The sequence below is a fragment of the Anoplophora glabripennis genome, unplaced genomic scaffold, assembly GCF_000390285.2.
Source record: "Anoplophora glabripennis isolate ALB-LARVAE unplaced genomic scaffold, Agla_2.0 scaffold268, whole genome shotgun sequence".
NCBI lineage: Eukaryota > Metazoa > Arthropoda > Insecta > Coleoptera > Cerambycidae > Anoplophora > Anoplophora glabripennis.
The window spans coordinates 502,233-521,851 of NW_019416436.1; the positions used below are offsets into that span (position 1 = coordinate 502,233).

General features: G+C 34.4%; 1 protein-coding gene across 1 annotated transcript in view; it reads left to right on the forward strand.

The window, feature by feature from the left end:
* The window catches only part of LOC108904352 (small G protein signaling modulator 2-like), a 35,760-nt gene extending 16,505 nt beyond the window's left edge, over positions 1-19,255 (forward strand). The window contains exons 11-18 of the mRNA XM_023454547.1: positions 909-1,062; positions 1,190-1,439; positions 7,285-7,467; positions 12,344-12,492; positions 12,551-12,678; positions 12,777-13,040; positions 16,613-16,806; positions 16,954-19,255. Of these exons, the coding sequence (XP_023310315.1) occupies positions 909-1,062; positions 1,190-1,439; positions 7,285-7,467; positions 12,344-12,492; positions 12,551-12,678; positions 12,777-13,040; positions 16,613-16,806; positions 16,954-17,042 (1,411 nt within the window). The 3' untranslated portion in view covers positions 17,043-19,255. The remainder of the gene's footprint in view (positions 1-908; positions 1,063-1,189; positions 1,440-7,284; positions 7,468-12,343; positions 12,493-12,550; positions 12,679-12,776; positions 13,041-16,612; positions 16,807-16,953) is intronic.
* The last annotated feature ends 364 nt before the right edge of the window (positions 19,256-19,619 follow it).

The following is a 19,619-nucleotide window of genomic DNA, read 5'->3' on the forward strand; positions in this document are numbered from 1 at the left end:
ATAATAATAATATCTCTACTCCTCATTCTAACTACGAGAATTAGCCCAGAAGTCGGAGACTTGTGCGGGAGAGGAGGCGGCATATTATTATTACGCAGGCCGCATTTGCGCCCAGGAACGACTTATGTTGGTAGGCCCTAACCACCATTCAGTGCAGGAATGAGGGAAACCTGGAAAACCTCATTAATTAGTGGGGTGGTCAAATGCCAACCGGTGTCAATCTCTCACATTGACCCAAGCCAACATTCTTCCACCCTACCATACCTGCACAGAGGGTACCAATCCTCCGTACAAGCATAGCTAATATACGGTCTACCGACCGCGGGATTCGAAACCCGGGCAGATCGACACATCGATTTAAATACTGACTAAATAAAACTAAACAAACAGCAAAGCGCTTTAGGTATTCGGTGGGTTAATAAAAAATGCAACGGGGCACGTGCGCTCCCACAGTCAACCAATTACGAGAGTCCGAGTCGCAGCCTCGATGATATATGTCATGTCCGACCCCTTCCACCCGAACTTGATAGGGGAGATGCGTGTAATTTACTTGGTCTATGCGAAAGAATTACCTGGCCAGACCGGTATAGGGTGTTAATGATAAGTTTTGCCAAAATATTGAATTAAGTTATCCATGAAAAAATAGTCCCTACTAAAAAAATGTCTTCCCCCAAATTGTATCGCTCAATCTTTTATGCCAGTGAAGGTACATGAAAAATCATATAAATATTTGAAACATTTAACACCCTGTATTTCCGCAGGGAAACGGATTATCAAAAATTTTTATAGGGCAAAAGTTGATCATTTTCATCGGTAGAATACACCATTAAAGTTTGGCAAAACTTATCATTAACTCCCTATATTTACCTGTACATTTACTGTCCGTAGCATTACATCTTTTTTTCCAGCTACGAGAACACAATGTCTGAGTGGCTGGCCGTGGAGGCGATAGTTAGACAACGCGATAAGGAAAACCAAGCGCACGCCATCGCAAAATTGAGCAGCGAAAGCATGTCCGGCGACCAACTACCCCCCCAGATCCAGAGGGAATTGAGCAACGAGGTATAATTTACAAGGATTATCAAATCTGTATTCAAAAATTACTCTTTGTTCGTTTTAATTCTATTTCGTTATTGAAAACTCGATAGATTGCCATTAATTTGAACTTTTCCCTTTTATTGCACCGTAGGTTTTCGAGGACGACGGCGTGACAGACGACGAGGGAGACGAATCCCTGGAAGACGACAAGGCGGAGCAGCGAGGACCGAGGCCCAAACGCACAAAACAGAACACGATCAAGTACGAGAGCGACGAGGACGGCGAGGGGAGAGGGGTAGGGGGCGCTGTGGTCGGCGCGAAACCTGAAAACGTACAAAACGAAGAAGCCTTATCCTGTAGAAATAGTAGACATAGTAGCGAGACGAGTGATACTAATGTAGGTAAGACGATTGTTTTCTTTTCAGCGTCGTTCCTACAGCCGTTGTTGCCATATAATGTACTGTTGCAATATACAGGGTGTCCGGTAAGTACCTCCTAATCTCTCGGGAGTGTATAGGGGAGGTCAAAATAAAACTAGTCCTTCCTATAATTTTTTTTCCTAATGTGCCCCTAACGGAGTTATGGGGGGGTCAAAGGGATACCTAGAAATTAACGTTTAGGGTTATAACTTTGAAACCACCCTGTATATTTTAATAAAATTTTCGTACGTTGTATTACACATGGAGCTCTACGATTTGATGCTAAAATCAACTTTTTGCTATTATCAGGTGTCCAGAAACGGACTGGCCCTATCACAATTTTTCTCAAAATTTTGACAGAAGTAATTTTATCAAACTGAAAATATTATTATTAGATACTCTGAAGGTTTTTCTTTAAAAATGGTACTCTTTATTTATTTCGAAAAAATGAACGGTTTGCGAGATAAATCGGTTTTGAAAAAAATTGGTAACAAATACAACAACAATTAAAATTTATTTTTTTACAATAAAATCATTCCCGCTAGTGCCAGCCTACAGATTCACCATAAACATTTACTGGTGGTGAATTAAGGGAATGAATAATGCCGTTTCTTGTAAAATCAACATCTATGACCAAAATACATCTACAAATTATTATTGCTCTTGTCTCCATGGAGTTCTTTTCTATTGTTTTCGTTGTTAGACCCTGTTGATTTTAAAGTACTTGTCAAAGGCGCGTGACAGAATAAAAATTCAATTTTATTGTGGTATTCGTTTTAAGCCGTTAGAAATAACATTTAAAAATGGAAGAATATTCCTGTGCAGAATATGCTGATATGCACCTAATTTATGGGGAAGCATTATGCAACTCCGTGGAGGCAAGAAGACTTTATGAGGAAAGGTTTCCGGGTCGACATTTGCCGAGTCCAAAAACTTTTGAAAGAGTTGATCGTAGTTTAAGAGAAACAGGTAAAAAAAAATAGTGAAAAACGTTAGTGAAACTAATTTCTTCCGAATCCTTTATTTAGGAAGCTTTTTGCCACGCCGTGGTGGAGCAGGAGCCCCGAGGAGAGTACGAGACCCTCATGTAGAGGAACAAATATTGGAAGACGTTGCTAATAATCCTTCAAATAGCATAAGGAAGCTTGCGGCGCAAAACAATGTTACAAAATGGGCTGTACATGAAACTCTGAAAGAACAATTGCTTTACCCGTACCACATCCAAAAAGTACATGCTATGTCTCCAGATGATTATCCAAAAAGACTTCAATACGCCAATTGGTTTTTACAGCATCATATTCGGAATCATAATTTTGGTACATCTATTTTGTTCACCGATGAAGCAGGTTTTACAAGAGACGGCATAATTAATTCGCATAATCTACATGTCTGGGATGAAGAAAACCCTCACGCTTTAGTTCAAACTCGCTACCAACAAAGGTTTATGGTGAATGTGTGGGCTGGCATTATCGGGAATCATTTGATTGGTCCATTTATTCTGGAGCAAAGACTTAATGGTGCTCTTTATTTGCAATTTTTAGAGGAAAATCTAAATATTTTGTTAGAAGAAGTGCCCCTTCAAATAAGAACTGAAATGTGGTACATGCATGACGGTGCACCACCCCACTTTGATCGTTTAGTACGTCAACATCTGACGAATGTTTTTGGTGATCGATGGATAGGTCGAGGCGGACCTGTATTATGGCCACCTAGGTCGCCCGACCTAAACCCATTAGACTTTTTTCTGTGGGGTCATTTAAAAAATAACGTTTATTCAACACCCGTAAATAGTAGAGAGGAACTTCTGCTGAGGCTAACACAGAACTGTGACCATCTCCGCAATAATCACGGAATATTATTTCAAGTGCACCGGGAAAACATTCGTAGGATTAGAAAGTGCATTGAAGTACGGGGTGCTCATTTTGAACATCTACCGAAGTAACATTTAGGTACCTTTGTTCATTGTTGAATGTTCTTTGTTGCATGTCTTGTAAGTAAGTTATTTTTCAAATGTTATTTTTAATTGGTCACTACTTGCTCATAAAGTATAGCCAACCCGTTCAAAGATTTCTGGACTTGATAAAGTTAAAGAAATTAAATGCATGAAATAATATGTAAAAAAAATAAATTTTAATTGTTGTTGTATTTGTTACCAATTTTTTTCAAAACCGATTTATCTCGCAAACCGTTCATTTTTTCGAAATAAATAAAGAGTACCATTTTTAAAGAAAAACCTTCAGAGTATCTAATAATAATATTTTCAGTTTGATAAAATTACTTCTGTCAAAATTTTGAGAAAAATTGTGATAGGGCCAGTCCGTTTCTGGACACCTGATAATAGCAAAAAGTTGATTTTAGCATCAAATCGTAGAGCTCCATGTGTAATACAACGTACGAAAATTTTATTAAAATATACAGGGTGGTTTCAAAGTTATAACCCTAAACGTTAATTTCTAGGTACCCCTTTGACACCCCATAACTCCGTTAGGGGGCACATTAGGAAAAAAAATTATAGGAAGGACTAGTTTTATTTTGATTTTATTTTGACCTATACACTCCCGAGAGATTAGGAGGTACTTACCGGACACCCTGTATATCGTGCGTAAAATGCTAATCAAATGTTCGATATCGGAGCTTTTGGCGTTTTTTTTTAATCTGAGTAAAATTTCTGAAGAAATGAAAAGTTGGGGTCAGCATCCAATTATTTGAGAAATTTACCGTCTAAGCAGTCAACAATTTTATAATCTAACTTGGTGTAGTTAAAAAAGAATTAACAATATAAATTTTTCACGACTTAATTGAATTCACATTATTTTTCCTCCCATTTGCTCTCTTTTACGACTACTACCAAGTAACTAACTTGTAATAACTTTTTTTATCTTTTTAATTGCTACTTTGTAACCGTTCCTTTGCAACTGTTACTTAGTCACTGTAATCAAGCAGTTGCTACTAAATAACTGCTACTAATGAAAGTAATTGCCAGATTAATGCCACTTTATAAACGCTACTTAACTACTGCTTTATTACTGATACTATGTACCCGTTACTCTGTAAATGTTACATTATTATGGATCCATTACTTAGAACCGTCACTGGGAACCGTTACTTTGTAGCGGTTACCTCGGAACCATTCGTTTGAAACCGTTACTTGGAACTGTTATTTTGAAACCGTTACATTTTTAAGACAAATTCGAGCCAGTGTTGCTATTTTTTAACGTATTTCGAAAAAATACGGGATATAAGAAGTTTGACTGCCATTACTTCAGAATGAGACAGAGTAATGATAAACGAACAAAAAAGTTGTATATTACAGGGGGGTAAGATTAACAATTTTCAAAATACAGCTAGTATTAAAATTGGGGAGTTTCATCACAACGTGACAACAGCGCTTAACCTGCTGATGCACACCACGTGTACACGCGGCAGACTTGTTCTACGGAAAAAATGTAAACAGCTATAATTGTGAAACATTTAGTAAATTTCAAGACAATTGTTTTCCAGTTTTTAAATAAATAAAATAAAATATATCGATTTTGTAGTGTTGTGCTTAAATTTTAGCTCAAATTTTAATAATAATTAAACAGGAACTTAACTTTTAATCATATTATGAATTTGAAAAATATGCAATTAAGGTACCCAAAGATTCAAGTCGTCCAAATAATTATACGTATAAAAAAAAAAATTTAGGTACTTACCAAAAAGCAAAATTCAGTAATTTTTAAAAGCAACAAGTACAAAGCAAACTACAACATATGCTCAAAATGTCCACCACCATTTTCGGTGCACGCGCGACACCTTCGAATCCAATTTACGCGCACTCGCTGGAAAACACCTCAAGAAAAGGAAATAGTGGTACGCAAAAAACATTCAGACACAGTCGAATTCCAGATACCAACTGAATTGCTTATTAGTGGGCAGCTTAGTACTTCGTGTTATCCGCCACGCCGTTGTCGCATTGCTTGATATGAATTTTATGGAATTTTAAATTTGTTACAACACTAATTATTTTTTAGAATTAAGGAGGTATATCGGGGTCTGAGGGAAGTAAGGAGTGCAAGGGGGGTCCTATGCTTTTCTTATGGGACTAAAACCCGCTGTCAACTTAAAAAATTAAATTCTATGGAAATTATTTGCGATAAACATTATCTATATAGCAAAGAAATCTACTCATATGCACATAGCATACATATTGACTAATTAACAACATAAAAATATCATATTTAAGTATTTTTAAATTATACTTAATGAACGCATAAAGACTATGTAGATGTGGCAACAGCGCTAATAATTGACTAGCAGTTGTACACACTGCGAACCTACAGACCTCGGACATCGGAGATATTGCGCGTCAAATTCGGATAAAGATACGTACGCGTTCAAAAATGTATTATGTGTAAACTATGTACAATATAATTATTATATATAGCAAATATATCGTATTATCCTCGCGAAGATTTGTATCCTTTATTTAAAATCCGTAAATCATGTGAACTGGTAAAACAACGAGAATTATGTTAATTTAGTTCTAAAGAAATGAAATGACACTCACGCCCATCTCTCGTCCAAGTCGAAGAAAATGTTGGATGCAATTTTGAAGGTTCTGTGATAGAAATTACATTATTAGTCACTGTTCGTGCTTTTAATCTCTATTTTAGTAGTGTTACAAAAGTTTTGTGCAACTATAAGTAACTTTTTAGATATAAAGTTTGCTGAGGAATATTTATGTTCCTTTGTTATTCCGTACAAATGCTTTTATCTCAAGTGTTACTAATTATATTAATCAAGTAAAGAAAACTTTATGTAACCCTAAATATTGTTGGGTAATGATTACGATGTTTTTATAAACCATTAAATATATTAAAAGGATTTATCACCTGTATTTTTTATTCCAATAAATATATCACAGCTTCCTAGTATTTTTTAATTAATTTAGTTTTTTAAAAACATTACGAAAAATAATCTGTTGATTATATGTATATTGTTGATAACAATGTATGTACATGGGATTTGGGAAAAATGTATATGCTTGAAATCAATTTCGTTTTTATCAAGTCTTTCAAATGTATTCCCTCCTTGCTGTCAGCTGATTGCGACGTTGCCACATTAATCATCAAGTCAGACAGAAATGCAATTATTGGTTTCTGATTCTAATTAATACAGCTGTACTATGTTCAAAACTTACATTAGTTTTCCGTCAAAAATAAGATAATACTGTGTACTATCTATGGTCACAATTTCTACATTTTTTTCTCAGTTATGGGCAAAAAAGCCGCACCTATGTTAAAATGAACAACTTTCAACAACAATATCTCAAAATCTAGATTAAAAAAAATATGACGCCCAGAGTGAGCACTGGGTAATACACTATATAAATTCAAGTCAAGTACATCTGTGTATTTGAGTAAACCCGATATACCTCCTTAAGCATAAAAAAAGTTAAAAAAAGTGATAAAGATTGTATTTTATGGTAAACTATGTACGTAGTTATGTCAATATTCCTTAATTAATCGAACTTTTATACGTTAAGTTGAAGATTTCGATAATTTTTTTCTCGGAAATGGTCGAGTTTAGGACCCATGCCATATGAGGTTTTTTTTTGTTTATTTTAATGTATTCTATCGTCTATTAAAATTAAGGCAGTCAAACTTCTACCACCCTGTATATAAATTTCACAGCTCAAATTATGGACCAGTATTTGCCTTAAAATACGATGGAATTTTGGCTGGGCAGATATTTTTTCTAGCACCACCAGCATATTTCGCATAAAAGTTAATGTTTGCGTGCACAAAGTTAACATTTTACGGTAATAGGAATATAATTATTTTAGGTAAATTAGGGAATGCTTGCAAACTAGACATTGACGAGGTGGCCAGCAAACTACTGATCAGCGGCGAAGAAGCCGTCGATCGCAAAGACGAAGACGACATACACCTAGATCCCCACGTAGAACTAAAAGACTTCATTCACAACGTCATAGTCACCAACGCCAGCGTAGATATGAGCGGTCTAGGTGAGAAATCTTATCTAGTACTCGTAAAATCAGACAAGGTGACTATTTGGTCAGTGTGTTTCAAGTAATATAAGTTACGAAGCTTTCAGAACTGATCCTTTTTTAAACTATAGTCCGTCAAAGTGCGATAAATTGCAAAAAATTAAGATCGAGGCCTTAATCTAAATAATTTTCTTGACACATGACCTGGCAAAGTCGTAATTGAGCAGTGCGCATGGGTAAATGATTACCTTCCATGTGAACAGCGGTTCACAAAATGTACTTGTTTAAAAAATATAATAATATGTCTCCGTAAATAAACGTAATTTGGAAAAATGACTTACTAGACTTAGGGAGGATACTTATCGAATTGTATCAGCTGTGCGAGCGGTCACATAGCGTAATGTATTGTATACCTATATACAATGACAAGGACTCCCAACTTACAAATAATAAACCGAGCATACTCATGCGCTGTTGCCAAGTTTCTGTTCCAGCTTTTGGCATTTATTTATGCACATTGGGTAAGAAATAATAATTGAGGAACGAAAATATATAATTTTTAAGTATCTTAAACTCAATTTTATCCAATATTTGCAAGCAAGTATCTCAATCTACTTACTTTCTAGTCTCAAAGAACGTTTTTCGACATATTTTTCTCTTTTCCCCGGAAAAATATGTCGAAAAACGGGTCATCTTTCGTTCTTTATGTATGTTTGTTGTTCCCCTGGATTTAGCATTGGTTTTTTGGAATAGGCAAACTCGAATTCTTATTTTACATAATATTTGGGATTTTTCTGTGCAACAAAATAGATGACTTCAAACACAAACGCCAAGGCCTACTTTTACTGCTCTACCGCCTGGACTTGTTACTATTTTTTGGAAGCACTCTGTTTAGTTTATGGATCTCGTAAACGACCTCTGACCACGCATTTTATAATCCGTCTGATGTGATATGATGAAAATGGACGAACATGTCACAACTTCATTTAATTACATTTAGCGCTACCAATTTACTGATAGAACTACACTGTGCCATGTTTGAAGTTTATATCTGTAATGATTTTTGAGTAACTGACTAAAAATTGTTTCACTTTGAATCCTTGAAGGGTTCTAGAGCCCTTAAAAATCATTTAATCTCACCAAAGAAGTCAGTACTGGCAGTTTGTCGATCGCTACGTCGCTATTACAATCTGTATACAGGGTGTAAGTAGTTTGACTGGCATTGTTTCAGCATGAGATAGAGTAATCATAAATGAACAAAAAAGTTGGATATATCAGGGGAGTAAGATTAACAGTTCTCAAAATATAGCGAATGTTAATATTGGGGAGTTTCATCACAATGTGACAACAGCGCTTAACCTAACGCTACACAGCTGGTGCGCACCACGTGTGCACGAGACAGACTTGTCCTACGGAAAAAATGTAAACAACTATTATTGTGAAACATTTAGTAAATTTCAAGACAATTGTGTTCCAGTTTTTTTTATAAATAAAATAAAATCGATTTTGTAGTATGAAGATGGTGTTGTGCTTAAATTTTAGCCCGAATTTTAGTAAATATGAATCTGTTAAAATAGAAATTTAACTTTTAATCAAATTAGGAATTTGAAAAATATGTAATTAAAGTACCCAAAGATTCACGTAAACCAAATAATCATACGTATTAAAAATAATTTAGGTACTTACCAAAAAGCAAAATTCAGTAATTAATAAACAACATATAAAAAGTTACCAACTGTAGAGTGTACGCTAAATTATTTATTTAACAAATTACATAGTTGCATAATTACAGTTTTTGGAAAATATATAAAAAAAATATAATTTAAAAAAAAATAACTGCGCCATTCGAAAGAACAGGAAATTTTACATAAAAAATGGTAATAAAGTTTTTTTCTAAAATGCGAATTGAAGGCTGTAGAATTTTTTTTCTAACGTACGAAAAATGAGACGGGCTGCCCCCAAGTACAGCTCTCGAAGAGCGCGCGGCCCCGAGCGCGCTACACTAAATTTGTTATAACTTTTGATCTAATTGTTCAAATCGACCTCACAAAAATTTAAATGAAAGAAGAGTCATCCGGCTATCAAAATTTTATATCTTTAAACTTGAGAAAAAAAGTATATATAGTACATACGTACAAAGTTGTCATTCTATAATTTTGTACAATAATAATAAAATAGCTGTCATTCTTTTAATTTTTAAAATAAATATCTGTAACTTTCGCAGATTACTCTTCAAATGACGATTGAAACAGTGAGCGATACGGAAAAAATCTTAAAAATTTAATTTGAAAAATATTGAGCCCAACATATTCAATAATTTTAAAAAATCACAAATTTCACTTTTTAGGCCATACTTTATAGCTCAAAAACTATAGTTGTAAATGTGATATTGAAACTTTATGAGAGCACTTTTTAAAGCTTAAAATCTCCACTTTAAGATGGTGCATTTTATTTTTCTTAAAAAATTGAAATAATAGTTGAAAAAACAAAAAATTAAAAAAATTCATGAAAAATCCGTGAAATTTATTATTAAATAAAGTTTAATAATGTATAAAATTTTTTTTTTGTTTAAAAAACCATCAAAGAATTAAGTTAAGACCTTAAAAAAAGTAAATCCAGCGAAAAATATTTTTTTTATTTATAGTAATAAGTAGAAAATTGTTACAACAGCAAAAAATAATGTTTTTTTGATGAATTGATTTAATATTCATTTTTAAAAAGTATATTCTGTAACTGAAATTGTGAATATAAGTTCGAAACCTGCTCGATGAGTATAGCACGCACATGGTGTATACTACTTCATAGAAATATATACAATAGCCTTACTTGCGAAGGGGAATTTTGAAAGTTGTTTTTCTTGTCAGTTTGGTTGACGAAGTTAAGCAGTGTGCACACCAAATATTTTTTTGTTACAGTTTTATTTATTTTAAAAACGTTTTTCGTTTATAAGAATTAAATAATTATTATTATAAATGGTATAAGAATATCATTTTTATATTTTCGAGTAAGCTGCAGTTATCAGTGTATTAAAAAGTGTATTATTCACATATTTTGTCCATTTTCACGTTATACTCTCGTACACTTGCAATTCTTTAATGTAATATTATTACTTAATATTACAAATGATCTTCAGTTTACATTTAAGGTATTTATATTCGTTTTCTTTTATGCTGAACCTGTAAATGTATGAGATTAATATTTATATATGAATATGGATCCATTTAAAATAATTAATGAATAAATAAATAATAGACGTTGATTTTGATTTTGTAATTTAGTCTTTCAAATCAGTGTTTTTTTTTCAATTTTATTGGCTTAAAGTTTAATTGCCCAGTTATTTTTGAAGAAGAGCAAGAACTCGATGAGATTTAAAAATTAATTATTTTGTAATAAATTTGTTTTTTAAAAAATAAAACATATTTTCAATAAAATCTCTTTAGCCATTTATAATGTTCATTTTTCGAACCTCTATATTACAAATATGCGAGAGTTTGATTTAAAATCGATAATTGTTAAATAAATTGTTTAAAATAGTCGGCCATATTGGATCAGCCATTTTGAATTTTCATTTTTTGACATATTCTTTTGTAGCGACGTCAAAAACCCCTATATTACAAATATAAGCGAGTTTGATTTAAAATCGATAATTGTTAAATAAATTGTTTAAAATAGTCGGCCATATTGGATCAGCCATTTTGAATTTTCATTTTTTGACATATTCTTTTGTAGCGACGTCAAAAACCCCTATATTACAAATATGAGCGAGTTTGATTTAAAATCGATAATTGTTAAATAAATTGTTTAATAGTCGGCCATATTGGATCAGCCATTTTGAATTTTCATTTTCCGACTTCATATTCTTGTGCAGCGACATCGAAAACCCCTATATTGTCAATTTGAAAGAATTCGATTTAAAATTCATTGAATTATTTTAAATCTTAAAAAAATATATTTATTATTGTTTAAACAATTAAAAAACAATTAGCGTACAAAAATAAATCTATAACTTTCTTCTAATACTTATCGCCAAGTAATTTCAAAAGGTTTTAGGAAAATCCATGCTTCCCATAATTATTTCGAAATAATGCGTAATTTTAAGCTATCTTGACTCCACTATTTTATGGTATTCTATGCAAGCAGTTATGTCAATATTCCTTAATTAATCGAACTCTTGTACATCAAGTTTGAGGTTTTGATAATTTTTTTTCGGGTATTCTGTCGTCTGTTAAAATTAAATAGGTTTATCTGATTTGGAACGAACAAATATTCATAAAAAAATTAATATTAATATGAAGAAAATCCTCAAAAAAAATTTTGACTAGTTTGGATACCTATCTAAGAGACAAGATATTAATAAAATAATTTTTCACGATATAGTACAGAGTCTTATAACAATGTAGATTTTTTGGTATTTCCACTTAGAATGCGCAACAATTGACGACCAGTTTCCACAGCAACTTGTATAAATAGGAAACCGATATCTAAGCGGAACCGTATGACAGTTCGTAGAAATCGATTAGGTACTTGTAAGATACATAATTTATAACAATTCTACTTCAAACTGCTGTTGTTGACTAACTTATCCTCCATGTGCGTGATAGCGGCAACGCCGCGGTCTCGACGTAGCATATTATTTGAAACTCGCAGATGTCCAAACAAACAGAATGATCGAACGGGAGCGAGCGAACGCGCCAGCCAAGTGCAACATTGCCAAATCTAAAGGCTTACTACTTTAGTCACTAGCGAATCTACAGAAACTTTCGTCAGACTTTAGACGTACCTCCGTACCCGATAAACCTCCTTAAAGTAGTCAAACTTCTAATACCCTATATTATGGGACAGAATCTTAACATATCGACACCCAAACCATTTAACGCAAAAGTATCGTTTTCAGGCAACGAAAGTCTCAGGATAACGAACCTGGACGCGGTCACGGAAGAGAACAACTCTTCCCTGGACACCTGCATAGAGACCCACGGACTGGCATCGCCCGCTAGATCGGCTTGCGTGTCCCCAGCTAGCTCTAACGGAGGCATATACAGCGTAAGTTTTTTCAACACGCATATCCGGAAAGGATACGTAAGGTTTTTTTATATTTCAGCAAGAACTGCTGGAGACCTTCGGGCTGAACCTGCACAGGATAGAAAAGGACGTGCAGAGGTGCGACAGGAACTACTGGTTCTTCATGGAGAAGGAGAATCTGGATAAGTTGAGGAACGTGATGTGTACGTAAGTATCCCCGTTGGTATTATGTAGAAGTAGAACACAAGTTGTAAGTCCCACAATTCTTCCCGACGGATCTTTTCCTGTACCTCGCACTTTTCCAGGTACGTCTGGGAGCACCTCGACATAGGCTACATGCAGGGCATGTGCGACCTCGTCGCGCCCCTCCTCGTCATCTTCAACGACGAGTCGCTCACGTACGCGTGCTTCTGCCACCTCATGGAGCGCATGGTGGAGAACTTCCCCAACGGCACCGCCATGGACTGCCACTTCGCCAACATGCGCTCCCTCATACAGATCCTCGACTCCGAAATGTACGAGCTGATGCACGCCCACGGCGACTACACCCACTTCTACTTCTGCTACAGGTCAGTGAGAGCGTTGGTGTCGCGTCCGAGAGTTCATTTTGACATATCGTCTTCTGCGCATAACACGGGTACAAATTCGTTTGAACCTATACTCCGTGGTCGAAATTATAAAGAGTGAATAAGACATAATATAAAAACACTATTACTATAATGCGTATAAAATATAAAATGATTTTTATACGGTTCAATATTATTTATCTTTGTGCCGCTCGCTACGCACATCGATAGAATCTATAATCGTCTATAGACTGAGTTACACTGAACGTCGATCTATATTCTATCTCTGTCTTTTGCACTTGGTAGGGAATAGAGAAATGCTTTTTTAGTTGGGTGTAAACGGACTTGATTTACGAGTCCTGAGAAACGTCAAAGCATAAGCGTAGACGAGGTGTCTAATTCCATGGCTATAATAAATTTATAAATTAAAAAAACACAACTGGGACGTTTTAAAGTGCCGGTTATAGCAAACCGTAAAAAATATTAGATGTTATGTTTTATTATCTTTTTTTAATATTTTCTATATCTCGTAGCCTTTTACGCAGACACGCCAATGGATTTTCGTTCCCGGCACGCTTCATCCCCCTTACTAGTCCAAAAGCTAGCGATTAGTCACTCTCTATAATTTCGACCGTCGAGTATAGAGGGGTTATACGGGGTGTTCCACCTAAGAGGGATTCTCCTGTAACTCTGCAACTGTCGAGTTTATAAAAAAATGGTTTTAATAAAAGTTGCCGGGAATCATGTAATGAAAACATTTTTAATTTTACGGGATGCTTTATTTCGCATGGGCGCGCTACATAATGTTGTTATTTTAAATGGAACACCTTGTATATTATTCAATTTTTTGGATTCCTAGGTTAATATTAGGCGGAGCTTATTAAGGAGGTATATCGGGGTCAGAGGGAAGTGAGAAGCGCAAGGGGGGGTCCTATGCTCTTCTTATGGGACTAAAGCCCGCCGCCAATTTGAAAAAATTAAATTCTATGGAAATTATTTGCGATAAACATTATCTATATAGCAAAGAAATCTACTCATATGCACATAGCATACATATTGACTAATTAACAACATAAAAAATCATATTTAAGTAGTTTTAAATTATATTTAATGAACGCATAAAGACTATGTAGATGTGGCAACAGCGCTAATAAATGACTAGCAGTTGTACACACTGCGAACCTACAGACAGACCTCGGACGTCGGAGATATTGCGCGTCAAATTCGGGTAAAGATGCGTACGCGTTCAAAAATGTATTGTGTGTAACATATGTACAACATAATTATTATATATAGCAATTATATCGTATTATCCTCGCGAAGATTTGTATCCTTTATTTAAAATCTGTAAATCATGTGAACTGGTAAAACAACGAAAATTATTTTAATTTAATTCTAAAGAAATGAAATGACACTCGCGCCCATCTCTCGTTCAAGTCGAAGAAAATGTTGGATGCAATTTTGAAAGTTCTGTGATAGAAATTACATTATTACTCACTGTTCCTGGTTTTCATCTCTATTTTAGTAATGTTACAAAAGTTTTGCAACTATAACTAATTTTTTAGATATAAAGTTTGCTGAGAAATATTTATGTTCCTTTGTTATTGCATGACTTGCAACAATGAATTTTTCAGTAATCGATAATTTGTTTAAATTAAAATTCAAAAACTGATTACACCATTCAATTCCGAGGGAAAAAATACAAAAAAAACTGTCTCATTGTTTGACCCAAAACTTTATTTTTGTACAGTATTGCTACAAACATCTAAGTCGAATTACAAATGCACAAATGATAAATTATCTCCGGATGATTTGAGTTTACAGCGATACAAAGTATTAGAGGTGTTTTAAAATCTTATGAGCTTTGACCTTCATATGCGCAGAAACATAATTCCGACCGTCGCGTCGCCTAAATTATTCTACGTCCTAAAAACATTACACCTATTATGCACAGTCTCTCTCGAGCTCTCTTAACGTAAACAAGCCTTTGATCCGATTACAAATATGATAATAAAATGCCCTATTCTTTGTTATTTTAATTTAAGCAATAAAAAAATATATAACAAACGTTCGCCAGTTGACTTTATTGATGCCCGAGCGCCTTAGTTCATTTCTACTTGTAATGATGCACATGGTCTAGTTCTGAGTCAATGTTTTTACAACGTGCTTATTAGAAGAATTATGCGGATACGCCACACCTTTCGTGCATTTCGCGGCTCATGAGATATTGAAACACCTCTAACTGCAAAGTCTACTGTTGACGCGAAACCCGAAAACCCAAAATTTTGAAAATCGTTTTATTTTTTTTCCGGCTTTATTTGAAAACGAATTTTAAAATAAATTGCATTTTTTTAGCTCTATCCAATGGCGTCAACATTTTTGCAATCCGACGTTTCCCCTTCGAGGGTCCATCATCAGGTTAATTTTTTTAAATACGTCGCTGCTATAGTTATGACAAAATCTAAAGTTATTTTTAATTCTGATTTAGATGATGTTACTATTGTAATAAAAGGTTTTTAGCTATAATTTAAAATTTTTCCTGAGTGCGGCTCTGAACGCTTTCAAAATGTCTATTGGAGGAAGTCATAACAGTATAGAAGTCGATACAGCACAAAATATCCAACAATAATTTAAAAAGTTGTATCTAATAAAAAAATAATACAAATTTATGAAATGTTTTATTATTTCTAATTAGTATTGCTACAAAAATAAAGTCAAACAATGAGACTTTTTTTGTATTTTTTCCGTACAATTGAATGGTGTAATCAGTTCTTGATTTTTTTTTAAATTTAAACAAATTATCAACAATTACTGAAAAATTCATTATTGCGTCATTTTTTATTTTTTTGCATTTTTTGAGCATGTTTTTGAACTGTCATTACAGATTTTTTATTTCACCAAAAAGTATGTCAAAACGAAAAAAATTATCACCGGCAGAACTCTGTATGATCATTTTCCTAAGTGGAAAAAATTAATATCTCGGAAACTTCGATTTCTTTTTATCTAAAAAAAATTGTGGTTATTTAAGACACTTTCACCAAGTTTCGTCAAAATTAAATTATTTTTGCGGTAATGAGAAATAAAAAACGAAAAATCAGAAAAAACCTGTTTTCGCATTTTTCTCGGCAATTTTGAGGTTATTTTACAAAGTGACCTCTACAAAAGTTGTAGATATTTGCATGATCTACAACTTTTGTATTAGATACTTTTTTGTTTGACGTCAACTTTCGCCATAAATCCCATTGATACAATTCTTGACAACTTTTCAACCCCCCGAATCAACCCCCCGCCACCCCTGTTCACGAATTTATTTTTTTTTCGTTTATTATAAGCCCCTTTACCATTTCCACTTATAAATGTCCAGGTAACAATTTTCTTTTTTTTTCCTTCTAAATAAGTTATTTCGCTCGGTCTATAAGGAACAACCTGTATATTATTATAACATAAAGAGTGTTTTTTTTATCAGTTTTACAGTTGCAGAGTTACAGAAAAATATCTCTTAGGTGGAACACCCTGTATATACTTTAAGGATTTAAGGTCTCAAAACGTTTTCATTGTCCATATTTAATTTTCAGGTGGTTTCTGCTCGATTTCAAAAGGGAACTGGTCTACCCGGACGTCAACGCCACCTGGGAGGTAATCTGGGCGGCGCAGCAGGTGGCTTCCAGCCACTTTGTGCTATTCCTAGCCTTGGCCCTCCTGGAGACCTACAGGGACATCATCCTGTCCAACGGCATGGACTTCACGGACATCATCAAATTCTTCAACGGTAAGTGGGGATACAATCTGAGAAAACAAAACGGAGCGGTACATTTTGAGAACCGATGATTTGTTTACGCGATTGCAACGTTGCCGCACGCTCCGCTTTTCCTTAGGTCAAGGATGTTATATTTTAAAACGTAATTTTTTCGTTCAGAAATGGCCGAACATCACGACGCGGCCGCTATTCTCAAGCTGGCCCGCGAACTGGTACTTCAACTGCAACTCCTGATAGAGAACAAGTAAATAAGCGGGAGATACTTCATCTAACTCTTCCGATGAAGTTGGGCGAGTGTAGAGAAGATCCTTTGACGGTTCCAAGACTTATGGTGGGCAATTAGAGATTAATTTTAAGCACAATTACGTTAAACTGATTAAGCTTAAATCGTCTCCATTCCAAGCAGGTGTCTTTTGTTTATCCACAAAAATTAATATGACATTTCGAGCGATTCGCCACAAAAAAACTTGATTACCTCATCTAGATACAAAGTAAGGGAGTGAGCTAGCTAGGAACTTTCTAAAAATAAACTAAAAATGTGCCAAAAAAACAAAACAACGTACGTAGTTGGCTAGGTTAGGTTAAGAGATTATTTTTTATTAGGAAAAAGACTCTCCTAGGATGTGGCTGGAATAAAAATACAGTTGGCAACTGCGCGCATAGGGAGAGATTCTTTACCAGTCGAACATAACCTCACATACACTGAAGTGAAACTTTTCCATGGTTAAAATTTATTCTCGATAAGAAATATCAGTTTCACTTTTCCTTCAACACGAAAGAGCTGCCGACATTATTTTTATTCTAACCTCAAAGCCGGTGAAGTATTATATTTTTCTACGTTCATTTTCACTGTAGCGCACCCCTTGAACGAGTTTTTAAACTAGACGTCTCGGAAGGGACCTTTATTACCGACCCACACCGCTACGACTACCCCCTAACCTTTAAGTTTGTGTGTCTGTGTATATATATGTATAATAATATTTATTATGTAAAGAAATATATATGATACACTATGTGTAACTTTTTAGCCGAAAATTACGCCGGCACACGGAAAAAGAAGTGGTCTGTACCTTTGGTTTGACCCAATAGACAAAAAAAAATCGAAAAAAATTGTTTTCAACTTGATCTAGTGTGTTTTGATGTGCTGAATAAAAATCTGAAGCCTTTTAGGCCGCACCCCCGCCGATTTTGCAAAAATCGCAAAATAATAGCGAAAAACCACCGAAAACAACGAACAATTGCCAAAAATCATGTTACTGGGCGCCAAAAATTGTAAAATTTTAATTCTGATCTTGATCAAGTGCGTTTCTTTTGTATTTTGACACGCTGACGACTATTAGCTACAGATTTTGGAAAAAATATGAGAAAAGGGCAAAAAATCGTATTAATAAAGTGAGAAACACACTCGATCAAGATCGGAAAACAATTTTTGGCGCCCACTAACCCAACTTTCGGCGACTTTTCATTTTCTTGTCATTTACTCAAAATACATAAAGCTTATTGGATCAAATCAAAGGTATAGACCACTTTTTTACTTTGTGTAGCGGTGTTATCTGTGGGCATAGAAGCAAAGTCAACTAAAATACGAATCGTAGTAAGACGCCCCGATATTGATCGCCCAATCAAATTTTGGGCTTACTGAAATTCAGTTTTGGTTGAATCTGCAAACGTGCGACAACAAAGCGTTGTGTTATACTTTTTTACCGACCCATCAGAGGTTGTCAAGAATCAATTAGGTATTATTATATTAAATGTTACAGATATATTTTTATCCGGCTGTTGAATCATATTATATTTTATGAGCTGAAGTTTATTATAGTATAAAATATCATCGTATTGTATTATTATCCTATCGAAGAGATGTGTTAAATTTTATATATTATATAGATTTAATATGACTAATCAAACAATCATCACTTTTATATCCCAAGTCTGCGAATTTGTTTAAATTCTACTCGTTATAGTACAGAAAGTTTATATTCCAAGCGCTCTGTGTGCTATACTGGGCGATACCTGCAACTTTCAAATGTCTTAAAAATTAGCACTCTACGAGAAAAAAATGTCTCCGACGAATCCTACGTACTTTTAGCCGTAGAATCCGAATCTGTAATAAAATATACGAGTTCCTACTTAAGATTTCAAAGCTCCCTTCACCCTCCTACAGGAAGGGGGGAGGGGAACTAATTATAGCACCTGTCTCTCCGTGGAACGATTAAATTTTTATTATGGACATTTTTTTTGTAGAGTGCTTATTTCTCCAGATATTTGAAAGTTCCAGGTTAAAAAAATCACTCGGTATACAGTTGGAAACCTCTAATCCTTTTTAATATTGTGAGTCACTGATTCCCATTTTAATATTCAGTTTTGTTGTAATTCCAAATATTTCCAAACTGTATTATTATTTTTTAATCAATCATAAAAGGTATGTCTAAGTCGAGTTGTACATAACATATCACTCTCCTTATGTAACATTGTTGTATTATATTGTAATAAACATTATTTAATATATATATTCCGTTTTTTTTTCAAAAATTCGATTGGTGGAAGGCAGGTGCAAAAGTAAGATAGAAAAATGCAAGTATTAAACATTTTTCGAATCAGCTTTGACAAAATTTCAAATATATTAATTGGTCTAATCAGCTGACAGGGTGGTAAACCCTCATATTGGCTTGGATGGAGGGTTTGGGCCTTAGACGTCTCCCCCTTAACGCTTACCACAAGGGACGTCAGAGATAGACAACATGGAAACTTTTGCTCTACCTCCATGGATGAGATTTAGCTTAGGTTTGGGATAATGGTCTACGCCCTAATTGTTTGTGGTCTAA